Source organism: Eptesicus fuscus, chromosome 8, assembly GCF_027574615.1.
Source record: "Eptesicus fuscus isolate TK198812 chromosome 8, DD_ASM_mEF_20220401, whole genome shotgun sequence".
In the NCBI taxonomy this organism is placed as follows: domain Eukaryota; kingdom Metazoa; phylum Chordata; class Mammalia; order Chiroptera; family Vespertilionidae; genus Eptesicus; species Eptesicus fuscus.
Window position 1 is genome coordinate 90227084 of NC_072480.1, and position 15361 is coordinate 90242444.

At 37.9% G+C, this 15361-nt stretch overlaps 1 protein-coding gene across 1 annotated transcript in view; it reads right to left on the reverse strand.

Moving 5' to 3' along the window:
* Nucleotides 1–15361, reverse strand: part of SGCZ (sarcoglycan zeta) — a 196889-nt gene that overhangs the window by 109599 nt on the left and 71929 nt on the right. The window contains exon 2 of the mRNA XM_054720323.1: nt 8785–8886. Coding sequence (XP_054576298.1) covers nt 8785–8886 — 102 coding nt within the window. The remainder of the gene's footprint in view (nt 1–8784; nt 8887–15361) is intronic.

Genomic DNA, 15361 nt, shown 5'->3' on the forward strand with positions numbered 1-15361 from the left:
AAGCTCTGATAATTCAAAGTTAGAACTTCTGTTCTCTTCAATTCTTTTTAGGGCATGCAGGTGAGACCTACTATGTCTCTTTATAAGTATTAAATTAATATGATTGCTTTATCTTATGCAATATAAGCCAATTCTAGGATTCCATATTTGGGAAAAACTGGTGAAACAAATATAAAATATCTGGTGTAATAGGGTCATTTATTCTGTTTGTCTAATGTAATAGAGAAACATCTCTTTATGTGATTTTAATTTACATTTTTTAATACATCAACCATTCATTATCTCAGTAAAGCAAACATACACTGATATGTAAGCAATTATATTGGATAAAGAGTTTAAAAATTTTCCACTGGGAATTTCACCTATCAGGCAGTTATAGGAAGTAGTCAAAATACATGATTGCTGTTCTCATGAAATTTAAATGTTTCACTCTTTGTCCTTTGAAATTCAAATAAAGTGTTTCACATTCCCCACTGAAAAGTCCATTATTTATATGACACCCGAGAGAAGAGAAGATCTTTGGTCATAAATTTATTGAACATGCTATCTGAGTAGCTAATAGCTAGGACAGTGTTTATCAAATCAAACACATATTGGGGCCTTTAAATCAATGTAATGGGTTGCAATAATATATGCACATAATATATATCCATTATAAATATATAAAACTGGAGGCCTGGTGCATGAAATTCGTGCATGGGGGGTGTGACCCTCAGCCCAGCCTGCACGCTCTCCAATCTGGGACCCCTCGAGGGATGTCCGACTGCCACTGGGATCGGGCCTAAATGGTCAGTTGGACATCCCTCTCACAATCCAGGACTGCTGGCTCCCAACTGTTCGCCTGCCTGCTTTCTTGATTGCTCCTAACCGCTTCTGCCTGCCAGCCTGATAAACCCCTAACGACTCCCCTGCCAGCCTGATTGATGCCTAACCGCCCTCCCCTGCAGGCCTGGTCCCTCCCAATTGTCCTCCCCTGCTGGGCATATTATGGCAGCCATCTTGTGTCCATATGGGGGCAGCCATCTTTGACCACATAGGGGCAGCCATCTTGTGTGTTGGAGTGATGGTCAATTTGCATATTACTCTTTTATTTGATAGAATAGAGGCCTGGTACATGGGTGGGGGCCAGCTGGTTTGCCCTGAAGGGTGTCCTGGATCAGGATTGGGGTTCCCTTGGGGTGTGGGGTGGCCTGGGCAAGGGGCCTGTGGTGGTGTGCAGGCCGGCCATGCCCCCCAGGGACCCAAGCAGAGGCCCTGGTATCTGGGATTTATTTATCTTCTATAATTGAAACTTTGTAGCCTTCAGCAGAGGCCAGGGAAGGCCAGGAACTTGGCTTCCTCCATTGCTGGGGAAACCCAAGCCTCCTGTTCCCTCAGTGGCCATAGCCATTTTTGTTGGGATTTATTTTATTTATCTTTTATAATTGAAACTTTGTAACCTTCAGTGGAGCCCTGGGCTGGCCAGGGTGTGCAGGAAGCTTGGCTTCCTCCATCACTGGGGATACCCAAGCCTCCTGCTTGCTCTGTGGTGGCAGCCATCTTGGTTGGGTTAATTTGCATACTCACCCCTGATTGGCTGGTGGGCATGGCTAATGGGTGTAGCGGAGGTATGGTCAATTGGCACATTACTCTTTTATTAGATAGGATATATATCATATATTTTTTATATATATTTTTATATATATGAAATAAAATAGTACCAAATTACTATAATATATTAGAGTAGAAAAATCAGAGTGCATCACACGTACAACGTATAATTTATTTTAGTGTGGTTCATATGAAAAAATGTTGAAAACACACTGACCTAATGTATGTGTCACTACTATATTCACTGTGGTTTTCTCTCAGAGATTGGAATAAAGATGAACCTGTATAATAATATTAAGTCCACAAATTCATGTGGATATGTAAGTGTGGGACAGTGAAGAAATACACTTTTGGGAGGACAATTTCTTTCAGCTGCATTATAAATAGTGACATTGAAGCATTATTAAAATTCCATTCACTGGAGAAAGATATTCAAAATAATGAGGGCTCATTTTTTTTTTTTTTTATCTCCTGCAAGAAAAATTCTTAAAGGGCTTGAGTTCTTATTTAAAAACAAACTCTATAGCATGGCTTTCAAAAATATTTTATGTAAAGTAAAGAATGTTTCATAGAATAAGAATCATAATAGAAATCCCCTTCACCTATTCTGATAAGACTTGGCTTATTCCATTCACTGATGTGGAGATTGCACAGATGCTCAGGGCATGAGTATGAGTCTGACAGACATGGAACTGATCCTTGCCCTGTATGCTGAGATATTCAGGTAAGTTATATAACTTTTTTGAACCATGTGCTTTTCTCATATGTAAAATGAATGTAATGATGTCTACTTCATGTGGATTGCTATGAGAATTAGAAAAGCATGCATGCATATTAGGCACTTCACATAGCAGTTAACATATAGAAATTACTTAATAATTGGTAGCAAGAGCTATTCAAGATGAATTGTCAGGTATGTAACACCTAATGATTTGTGCTTCTTAAGCATATCATTCTTAACATTGGACTATATTATTATATCAGGTAATTGTAGGGCATAATATTCTAGCCCTTAAAAATATTAGGGGACACTATGGACTTGATTTTACAGATGATAAAGTAAGGCACAGAGAGATTAAACAGAGTAATTAGTAACTGCTAAGTGACAGAGCTAGGATTTAACCCTTTGCACTCGCTTGCTTTTTTCTCGATTCCTTTATTCTAATGCTAACCGTGTCGAGTCACACTCGACATCCGAGTGCAAAAGGTTAAAACTAGGAATTGGACTCCAGAGATCTAGTGTACAATAAATGTTAGCTAATATTAAAAATCATCATTTCTCTGAATAGCCACAAAAATAATTTGAGATATACTAAAACAATAAAACTTCAAGAAAATTGACAGATTACATTTGCAACACCAAAAAAGAACAGCTTTTCTATACAAACATAAAGACTGATGAGAAAAATGAATGGAAAACACATTCTCATAAACAATAAGAATCATAAAATGACTGACAAGAAATATATGATGATTATATAAATAATAATGTTAAAAAATGTTTCTGAACAACACAAAATAAGTTCTCAAAAAAATCAAGCTTGGGATAAAATAAATATATATATATATATATATATATATATATATATATATATATATATGTAGAGGGCCGCCTGGGAAGACACATGGGCATTTTTCTTTAATTATTGTCATCTGAATTCAGGGTGTAGGCAGAGCCACGCCCTGGGAACATGCTTCCCCAATAAGGCTGGACATGTTAATCAGTTCTGACTTCATAGCAGTCCAGGTGTCGGCAGGGGTGGGACTAGAGATGTAAATCTAGGCCTATAAAAATAAACGTGCTGCCTGGCTCGGGTCGTCATCTTTGCAGCCTCTCCATCAGGGAGAATGGTGGCATCCCACCCAGCTCCCAGCTTTCAAATCTATCTCTGTGTCTTCTCTCTTTATTTCTAATATTTCTCAATCCCTGGCCACCTCCACTTAGAACTGGTTTGTTCATCTCTCTTTCCACGCAGGATGTGGAAAAGGGAGATCCCAGCCATGTCTGGCCCCGCCGCATCAGGCCTCCATATATATATTTATCCTATCTAATAAAAGAGTAAAATGCAAATTGATCATCACTCCAACACACAAGATGGCATCTCCCATGTGGCCAAAGATGGCTGCCCCCATGTGGACACAAGATGGCCGCCACAAGATGGCCAGTAGGGGAGGGCAGTTAGGGGTGACTCGGCCGCCAGAGGAGGGTAGCAGGGGAGGGCAGTTGGGGGGAACCAGGCTTGCAGAAAGGGAGTTGGGGGGACCAAGCCTGCAGGGGAGGACAGTTGGGGGTGGGGGGGACCCAGGCCTTCAGGGGAGGGCAGTTTGGGGGAGCTGAGCCGGCAGAGGAGGGCAGTTGTAAGTGATCAGGGCAGTTGTAAGTGAGCAGGCCAGCAGAGGAGGACAGTTGTGGGGGACCAGGCCTGCAGGGGAGGGCAGTTGTGGGGGGACCGGGCCTGCAGGGAAGGGCAGTTGGGAGGGATCGGGCCTGCAGGGGAGGGCAGTTGGGGGCAGTTGGGGGCAGTCGGGCTGGCAGGGGAGAAGTTAGGCAATGATAAGGCTGGTAGGCACAAGTGGCTAGGGGCAATCAGGCAGGCAGGCAGGAGAGCAGGTGGGAGTTAGCAGTCCTGGATTGTGAGAGTGTTGTCAACTGCCCATTTAGGCCTGATCACACAGGGATCGGGCCTAAACAGGCAGTCAGACATCTCTCAAGGGGTCCCAGATTGGAGAGGATGCAGGCTGGGCTGAGGGACACCCCCCACACACACACTGTGCATGAATTTTGTGCACCAGGCCTCTAGTATATATATAAAGATTCCAGTTCTTCACATCAAAAATTAAATATAACCACAATTAACTACCAACAGCAATTTTTATGAAACTTGACAGCTGATCATTAAGTTTACTTATAAAATAAAACACACAATAGGCAAAAGCTCTTTAAAAAGAACAATAAAAAAATTTGCTCTAAAAGGTATTAAAACCATTCCTTAAAGTTTGCCCAAGTATATAAATAGAACAGAGACACCAGAAATAAATTTATGTACATTTAAGAATGCAGTATACGACAAAAGGTATATGTCAAATAATTGATGGTAAAAATGGACTATTCAAATTATGGTATTGTGTACTATTGGCCATAAAAGAGAGAAAGAAATGAAGAAGGGAAGAAGGAAAGGAAGGAAGGAAGAAAAGAACGGAAAGAGAAGACGAGGGAGGGAAGGAGGAAGGAAGTGACCCTATCTGATATTATACTTCAAAATAGAAATGTTTCCAAAAACTTCTCTCCCTTACTACTTAACAAAGCAAACCACAATGGTTTTTATTTAAAAAATTGAATTTTTTAGAACAACCCACAATTTCTTGATACAAGTTTCTGCTATAAACCTAAAACCGTGGAAGCCAAGAAAAGAGGTTATCTCATAACAGCATGTAACATGTATCCATATACTACTTCCACCTGTACCCTGGAAAGAAAAACAAAAAAGAATGTTAACATCTGAGAAGTCTAATGCAAATAAACTAACCAAGATATAGGAAAGATAATGGTAGACACTGCTAGGAAAATCTACCAAGAATGAAGGACTGTCTATACCACCGGAAATATTCTACAGAGGCAGAAAGGGCCACCAAGACCCATAGATTTAAAATGGTCCATGTCTGGTTGGCAGAAGCCATTTTGTAGCACCTCAGATGGGAAAAGGACAGTCACGGTCTGTCTTCCCCTTCTCACCTACAATCTCTTTAAAATAAACCAAGTAGCTAGCCTTTAATTCCTCTACCTCAAATTGTGACTCATCATGGATAATTCAAGCTAGGTAAGGCAAGTGCTTTAAGTTTTAGAATCAAAAAAGTAAACTGAATAAAACCATAGCTCAAAGACACCAATATGACAAGATTTAGAAGGAGACTGTGGACCTAACGGAAACTCTGAGGATCAAAACAGCATCCTTGTATATAAAATAGATGAATGAGGGAAAGCAAGGGCAAAATTCATATTTTCAAAACTTTAAATAAGTGAATGCTATGGAAGAAAGACTCTAGATAATGGCAGCTACTGTAGTCAGAGGAAAATAACAGAGTTTAAAATAACTGGATACATTATGATAGCTGTGAAGGACAAAGATGATCCAACATACAAATTACTGCTTTCTCTGTAGTGAAGACTCAACAAAAGAATCTGAAAGACATTGAACGGCATAATAGAGAAAATTTCCCTGAGGTGAAAAAGTGAAAGTGCAAAAATGTATCAGATCAGACTGAATAAGAGCAAAGTATCAGGCTGCCTTTAGACATTTCATGCCAATGTTCAGTGCTAGACTGTCATAGGAAGTGAGTTAACAGTAAAAGAAGTGATGAGCCCTTACTAATATCCCCAGGAAAAAAAAAAAAGAAAACAGACATATTTAGCATGAAATATTTCAAGGGTTAACAAGCAAGCAAGCAAACACACAAACAAAACTAATTAGCAGTGAAATACATGTAAGGAGGATGACTTAAATATTGAACTCGGTCATAGAGAAGCCATAATGGAATACTGGTGGCGGATTCTGCAGCCGTCTATATATAGAATTAAGATCAAAGTGCCAAGGCAATTAATGTTGCAGAACAGAATGCAATTACTATGAACTCTGGCAAAGTTAAAATAATATAATTGTCCAGAAAACTGAAAATGAAAAAGGGTGAGGACAAATTGGCGAGGAGCTAATCACCTCAAATTGCACTGCAGGGAGTTAATGAACACTGACACGTGGGGCTGAGGCTGCCAGCTTCTAAACGGTACTCATAAACTTTTATTCTGAACATAAAGACGAGCTTTAAAAATTTCTTGTTGTGAAGAAAAATTAAAGTTCAGTAATTCTTCTTAATTCATTTCAGATCATATTTCTTCTACTAAATGACTGTTATTGTAAAAAGCATGTCCACGTCTCTCTACAGACTTATCTTTTTGTGCAGATGTATAAACATATAACTGTGAAGATATTCAATGTATATTAACAGTGAGTCTTTTCTGAGTGTAAAGATTTTGGGATGATTTGTAGTTTTTTTTTTCTTTTAACTTGAATAAAGACATTACAGTAAAATAATCACTTTCACCTGTAGTATACATCTAAATGCAATATGATAATGACAATGAGGAAATGATTATAGAAGCCTGCAGATATCTCTTTGCATGAATTGGTTTGCGTGGGAGAAAGAAACCCGCAAAGAGATTGATAGGGGAGAAAAGGTACCTGAAAAAAGACAGGGTCTGGAGATTAGCCCTCGACGTAACCAGGAATGAGCTTTGCTGAGCTTGCCTGACCCCATGGCTCTGTGTCTGAACTCTATAAAAAATGTTGATTACACAAGGTAAGAAACTGGTTGTCACCAAGCACGGAGTTAGCATCCGAGCTCCGATGCCCGGTGAAATGAGTGGACATGGAGGAGGGAGCAGAGCCTTATTCACAGCTCCGCTAACACAGGAACCATAAAGAAAACAAACATGTTTGCTTTGCTGGGTGTTATTAAAAACTGGAGTGATCTGGTATGGCTCCCCAGCACAAGTATCAATCTCGTATGCAAGGTGCTGGGATCCCAGGGCAGTGGTGAGGAAACAACTAAAAAAGTAAACAAGAAAGCTGTTTAGCTTATTTCAGATGAAGTCGGGTAATGCTTGAAGAAGTTCCAGAGACCTGCATGATGCCAAATTTCTGGTAAGAATCAGTGAAATGCAGTTAGTTCTGTGGACTCATGAAATCTTGGGAAACATACTTCAGTTACACAGCCTGGTGATTACATGTCCTAATTTCCTGCTATTTTAGAACATCTGACCTAATGTTAGAACATGTGCATTGAAGATTGATTCAGAATGTAATCATTTATTTGAGGTAGCCCCAACTTACATATCCTTCACTATTCCTTCTCATCGAAGAAAACTATATATTTAATTTTACAAATGTTCAACGAGTTCTAACTCTCTGAAAACAATGTGTTAATTTTGAAAAAGGCTCATTGAATTCTAAGATATTTCAAGCAGATATGATTTTCTGTGCACTGATATAACGGACCATAGAAAAGGTTGATTTTTTTTCAAAGCATAAGGCAGAGAGTAAGCTGTGATAGATAATAATAATAGAACTCCAAATGTCTATAGACATTTAGAGGTGGGGAAAGGAGGCCAGTTAACATGTAGACAGTAGGAACAGCCCCTGGTTTATAGGTTGAGAGACTAGAAATGTGTGTCTGTGGGCAACAGTATTTTCTGACAAATAGAAACATCAATGGTGAGAGGGAATCATTGATCGGCTGCCTCCTGTACGACCTGTCCTATTAGGGATGGAGCCCACAACCCAGGCATGTGCCCTGATCAGGAATCAAACCTGGACCTTACTATGTACCCAATTTCCTAAGATGTTATATCAGTAATATTTAAACATAATTCTAGTTTTAAAAATACTTTCATATTTATGAAATGAGTTTAACAATCTTTCCAAATTTTATGTCACATGCTTTCAATTTTTTCAGTCTTAATAAATGTATTTCCACACCTACACACATATCTCAGGGAATGCCTTATAGATTGAAAGATTCTAGTTAGGTTTTGAGGTAACCAAGAATACTTACTACCTTCTGAGAAGTAACACACAAAGCAACATGAACAATGTCTCATTTATAACCTTTTGAGTTTTAACATGCTGCTAAGTGACAAAACACACAGAGCACACACACAGGTGAAAGGATAATATTCTTACTTGATTTAAATAAATTCCAAAAATTCAATTTCTATACTAAGACTCTTCGTCATCTCTTAGAAAATGCATCTGCATTAAAATATATATAATATATTAAAATAAAATCATTTATTCAAGTCAATGCTTCCAGCAAAAATTGCTCAAGATTTATCAAATGCCCCCTTTGGAATTCCTACAAGTGTGTATTTTTAACTTCCATTGAAAATAGAGGGGCACATTTTATAGACTAACAAACACAATGCTACAGTTTAATTCTAAATGGTTCTCTAATGTGTTACTTTGAAACTACTCTTCACTAGTTTTTCAGTTTTTTAATTGCTTTGATTTATTTAAATAAGTCTTTAGCTTAAGGAAACTTAATTACATACTGAAGAGATAAGGGGATTCTATCTTCTTATTTCAAGCTAAAACATAACCTCTAAATTATCTTTTACAGTAAGCCAAAGCCAGTATCACATACCTTTCGGGAATGAATTTCTTTCACATACAATGGAAGTAGAAACTCAGATATACCTTCAAGTCGAATTCCCTTCTTGGTGACTCTCAGATTTCCCATACCATCCTACAAGCAATGAAATATAGTTCACTTTTAGGTTAATGAGAGAATGAATAACTGGCCATAATTTTCTTAGGCCTAAATTGAGAAAACAGTAAGCTCAAGTCAGTGATGATTTAAGGAAAATGAGAGATTGAATCTATTTAATGAATGACTGCAGCATTTTGCATGCATATAGAGGGCTCTGTTTAACATAAGCAGGATGAGAGGAATATAAAGGACCAGGTATCTTCTCTCAGCTCTATCAGAGACTAAGATGTATCTATGAATAAATCCTGTACTTTCTTCATGCATCAACCAGTTCAACTATTTGTTAGGTATAATGATACTTGCTACCTGATTATTGGGAACAACTTTATTTGCAGAAATCTAATGATATTTTCACATTACAGGTATACACATATTTCTATAATATTCAAATAGTCACATTCACATAATAATTTCAATAAGTAATTAATAATTGACTAGTATAAGTAAGCATGGTGTTTTACTATTCAAATAATAAATAAAACATATGTCCTCTCCTTTAGAAAATAATACTATATGAGGAGGGTTAAACAAGTACCAAATAATGTTTATGAGGCAGAGTAAAATAAATAAGAACAGAACGCTACTGGGAATTTAAAAAGAAGATTTCAAACCTGGCAAGTGAGTATGCCATATCTCATGGAAGAGATTGACTATGATAAAGGCCTTAAGAATATGGAATTTCAACCTGAGATGTCCTTGGAGAGAGGAGCAAAATGAACATCTGGTAACACATAGGACATAACAATGCCATCCAATCTGGATAGTGTATGAAATATGGTGAGAGAATACAACTGGGAGTATGTTTTGAGGCCAGAGAAAGGAAAGCCCTGAATACAAAGCTAAGAAGTCTGTACTTATTTCAGTCTCCAAGAGAAGAAACAGAAGTTTGTGAATAGCTCAGATCATCAGTGTTTAAGCTTTAAGACAATTCTGGTATACTATATGGGCCTAATTGACAGAGTATCAGTTAATAATGCACAACATGGCATATGTGTGAGGGGTGTGGTGGAAGAACAACTTATAAGACCTTGTGACTAACTTTATCTGGAGATAATGTAAAGGGAGTATTTACAATTAATCCAAGATTTCACCTCTATGACTAAATAAGGGGACATAGTGGTTTTTATACTGAATCCTGGAAATTTGTACACTGAATAGCAAAAATAAATTTAGCTTTGGACTTTCTAACATTGAGGTAACATTGACAACTTCAGATACTTATTTATAAACCATTGCATCTGTAGAAAGTGGGTTGGGGGATGCCAATCACTTAAGGCATGCTTGAGTCGATCATGGTAGATGAGCAAATTTTACTCTAAAACTTTTAGATAATGACTTAGGTTTGTGAGTTGGAAAACAGTTATTTCATACATTCTGGGAGGCTGTGACCAGTGATATCAGAGGAAAGCCAAGACATTCTGATGGCCCCAGTCTCTACCCCTTTACCCCCCTACCCCAAAGAAAGTCATTGAAGTAGTATAAATATAATTTTGAGTAAGAATTAAAAGGCTTTTAAGTTAGACAAGAAAAATGACTATTAAGAGAGAGAATTTTTTATGTGGTGAGGTTTAAATCTTCTCATCAAAGGAGAAAGTAATAGATTTTGGTTGAATTAAATTGGGGATGGGAAGAAGAAATTCATTTCTTGAGGCCCCGACTTAAAGCAGACACTGGAAGTGCCTAACAGGGAACTGGCTAAAAAAAAAAAAAAGAGAGAGAGAGAGAATTTTAAGGACCATTCAAGGCTAATTCTGATGGGAAAATGGTCTACCTGTTTAGGGATGATGACACACCCTGGTTTCTCTGAGATAGCTGTTTATACCAGTTTTATAACAGACACTTTCACTCTCAAAAGTGAAACGTGTCTCTGATTTAGAAATTAACTACATGGCCACCGATATACTGGCTCAATTAGTATAGTGTCACAACATTCTACCTATGTAGGAACAGACAGAGGCAGAAGTCAGTTAAAGACTCAGAACTGAGGATGTGCCAGGCAGGCATGGCAGAGTCATAAGGATGTGGCATTCTAAAGTAACAAAACTTATGCCCTTCAAATATCAGGCCATTATTTTTCTTATTGGGTAGGAACAAGTGAAGCCAGAACAGCACTGTTGGGTTGTAAAATAGCACAAGGTCAACGAATGATAATCGACAATGAATTAATGACCAAGATCAATAGGGGTTTAGAAAGATGAGAGAGGGGAAGTCAGATTTATCACCAGAAAATGGAGCTTCTGATATTGATATCTTGACAGAGAGAGAATTTCCAGATGTGACAAGGCCTAAAGAACACTTGGGCAGTGGTGGGAGAAGTGGAGACAGAACTCCCTATAATTCAGAAAGCCGATAATATTAGAACATGTGAAATGACACATGGCTTAAAGTATTACATTTCCTCAGAGGGATTTCCCTTACTAAATCTCACACAGTGACTGTCCATATATATGGTCAAATCCTATCTGAAGTAAATTTTCTGAAGTGTTCCCCATGGAGTGCTCTGAACACATCTAATGTGGAACTATCTTGGGGAAGTAAAAAAAAAATTCTATCACAAACATAATTCCTGTTTCAATATTAATCTTTTTTAAATTCTTTTTTAAAGAAATATATTTTTATTGATTTCAGAGAGGAAAGAAGAGGGGGAGAGAAAGATAGAAGCATCAATGATGAGAGAGAATCATTGACTGGCTGCCTCCTGCAGACCCTTTACTGAGGTTTTAGCCCGCAACCCTGACAAGACTGGAACCTGGGACTTTTCAGTCCACAGACAGACTCTCTATCCACTGAGCCAAACCAGCTAGGGCATTATTTATTCTTTAATGTACCATAAATAAATAGAAAATATATAATTTCCAACTCCTAAAGAAAACAATATCTTAAAAAATATATGTGTGTGTGTGTGCATGTGTGTGTGTGTGTTTGTGTGTGTGTGTATTAACTGTTTTAGGCTGTTACTTATAATTTAGTAGAGGCCCAGTGCATGAAAATTTGTGCACTGTGGGGGGGGAGGGGGAGGTTCCTCAGCCCAGCCTGCGCCCTCTCGCAATTTGGAACCCCTTGGGGGATGTCCACCTGCCGGCTTAGGCTCGATTCCCGGGGGATTGGGCCTAAGCTGGCAGTCAGACATCCCTCTGGCAGCCCAGGAGCCCTCAGGGAATGTCTGACTAACAGCTTAGGCCCTCTTCCTGGGCCTAAGCTGTTATTTGGACATCCTTAGTGCTGCCGCATAGGCGGGAGAGGATCCTGCCACCGCCTCTGCACTGGGCAGCCATGGGCTGGCTTCTGGCTGAGCGGTGCTCCCACTGTGGAAGCGCACTGACCACCAGGGGGCAGCTCCTGCATTGAGCGTCTGCCCCTTGGTGGTCAGTGTGCATCATAGTGACTGGTCATTCCAGGTCATTTCACTGCTAGGGTCAATTTGCATATTATGCTTTTATTATATAGTATAATAAACTGTTTTCTCTCAAGCATAAGAGGAAGAACAAATAAAAACATAACTTGACAGCTTGCTTTGAATGTGTTTTTACTATGCTGTTTGCTGTTAGCCTGTAAGTTATTTTCATTTCAATTGGCCTTCTTTATTCCTGCCTATTATTAGAAAATAAATATTACAGTGATAATAATTGATAGACCTATAAATTTGACTTCTAATTCAGCTTATATAGCAATATCTTTATAGTTTATTGTTAGTATAATATATTTTATCATTTGGAGCATGATATATTACCTTTGTTCTTAGCCAATATTCAAAGTTTCAAATAATTTATATACCACCAATTGTCTGTGCTGTGAAAAGGTTTTAACTGTTTCCATATATTGAATAAGACAATAAACATTGCACTTGGTATCTTTTATTTGTATTGGCATCCTTTTAACCATGTGAATGATTTCTAAAAAGCATAATAAAATAAAATTCAATTTTTTCTAAATTTTCTCTTGCTAAAATATAATTTCTTGACTAATATTTTCTTCTTTTTCTAACAACCCACATATCATTCACTTCTCGGAACATATGCAATTGCTTAGTAACAAAATAATCAGAATGAAAATGTGCTGAAGCAAATTAAAATGAAAACAATAATACACTTAATGACGTGGTAGATATGATCACAATCACCCAGTAAGTGGAGAAAAAGTGGATGCAATCAATAAATCTGATGAGACTATGTATAAGGGATCAGCAAAGATATAAGCCTTATAGTAATGATATTATATATAAGGTACCAGCAAATGTTTATTTGAAGTGAATGGAGAATAGATCATAGCTGTTTAATCCAGTAGGAACATTTGTAATACATATGCATTTTATGTTCAATACTCTTGAAAAGGTCTCCCACAGGAATTGCTGCAAGGAAAAAATTATTTCTGTGACCCAGCCTACTAATCTAATATTAATTTATAACACAACTTTAAATGTGCAGGGAAATCCCTGTAATGTGCAGCTTTAACTTGAAATTCCAGTTCACATCTTAAGAACGTGATAAAACCTTGGCAGAACACAGGCTTGTTAATCAACAATGTTCTAGGAAAACTGAGAGTGCTATTAAAACACATCACATTTCTTGATGGCAAATGTGACAACTGAAAAAAACCGCAGGGATTTGACTTAAGAAAAATACTAAATAATGAATGAATAATGCTATGCACCCTAAAGACTGCCATCCATAAGTAGGTGTCTGAGAAACATCCATATTTCAATCTTTGCAACATGAATATAAAGCCTAAAGGTTCACTATTAGCATTCCTGTCTTTCTCAAACTTCTATATATATAAAAGCTTAAGCAACTGAACGACCGAACGACCGGTCACTATAACACGCACTGACCACCAGGGGGAAGACGCTCAATGCAGGAGCTGCCCCCTGGTGGTCAGTGCGCTCCCACAGCCAACCTCCCATGGCCAGGCCAACCTCCCACGGTCCCTCCCCCAGGCCAGCCGGGCCCAATTGGCCCAGATCGGGACTGGGCGAGACAGCCCCTGATCGGCCCCAATAGCTGGCCAGGCCGAGGGACCCCACCCGTGCATGGATTTGTGCACTGGGCCTCTAGTGTTTAATAGAATACCAGAATTATAATAAACCTAGTGAAAAAAATACTCAGTTTACAACTAAATTTAGAAAACTGTTGCATGCTATATTCCCATTCAGAGATTCATAATGCATAGTAGTATCCTAAATAATCTAGATGTCTACAATAAAGAAACCTAATTACTTTGTTCAGTACAGAGTTCCCCAAACATTTTCCCCAATGGGTCCCCAACTCACTCACCTGTATTTCAGAACAGGTGGAATAATGTCCTCTGAATACCAGTTTAATCACCTGTATTTTACAAACACTGTAGGAATACTTATTAAAAAGGAAGTGCATTGTATAGCATGGAGGTTTAAAAAGAGTTAAAAGCTATGTCTCCACAAATATTTTTTTTGATAGCCTATGCATAGTACCACTAAATTCTGTTTATAATTTGATTTCACAGCTGTCTTTGAATAATGGAGAGAATATGCTGAACACTGCTGGGAATTTGATCTGCTTCATGAATGCAACTTCTTATTGTCTATAAGAAGTGAGAAAGAGAGGTAATGCTGATCATAGCTCTGGTTTTGCACATGATATTTGTCAGTTGTTATGAGCATAATTTAGTTCCTAAAAGAAGGATCACTTGTTGCCTTGAGCAAAATCACATTTCTGGATCTGCAAATTAAAGATAAGAACTGAAGGTTTGGTCACTCTACATAAGTAGCCTACATGGTAAGGTCTTGTCTAAGAAGTCCTTCCAGAATCTCAAGACAGCATCTTCAATTTCCACCCTAACCGTTATGAAATTAGGCATACAAGCTTAATTCAGTGAGCGCTTTAGCAAATTCTGAGCCAATAGCCTATCCAAACAACCTTGGGAAATAGGCACATTATTGCCCTTATTTTAATTAAAACACCCAAAGAAAAAGAGTTAGATAGATTTTATACAGCTAGGAATTTAGCCTCAAATCTAGTAAACCTTGGCAACTATGGAAATAGAAAACGTAAGTTAAATTTACTTTCTTAGGTAATCCCAGTAGGAAATCCTAATATTTTTATGATTATTTCTGAGTTAATTTGTATCTCTTCTTTATTAAAATTTTTGCATTCTTTTGTTTTTTAAATTTTGTTCTCTGTCGTCATTTAACAGCACATATTTCTCTTTGGGCTCAGGTCTGTATCATAGTGTTCTGAAGAAAGTTCTTCAGTGAGATAAAAACTCTAGTTCCAAATGATTACCAAATTCACCTTGGAAATGAAGCCCCCAGGACAAATTATTGATATTTGTATAGTCAAACACCATTTTAAAGAAATATAAAAACAAGATATTGTGTAAAAAAAAAAAGCATTTCACAATCTTTTTCTGAATTGTTTTGTAATTAGCCTCATCCTATAACTAAGTTGTGTGTGTGTGTGTGTGTGTGTGTGTGTGT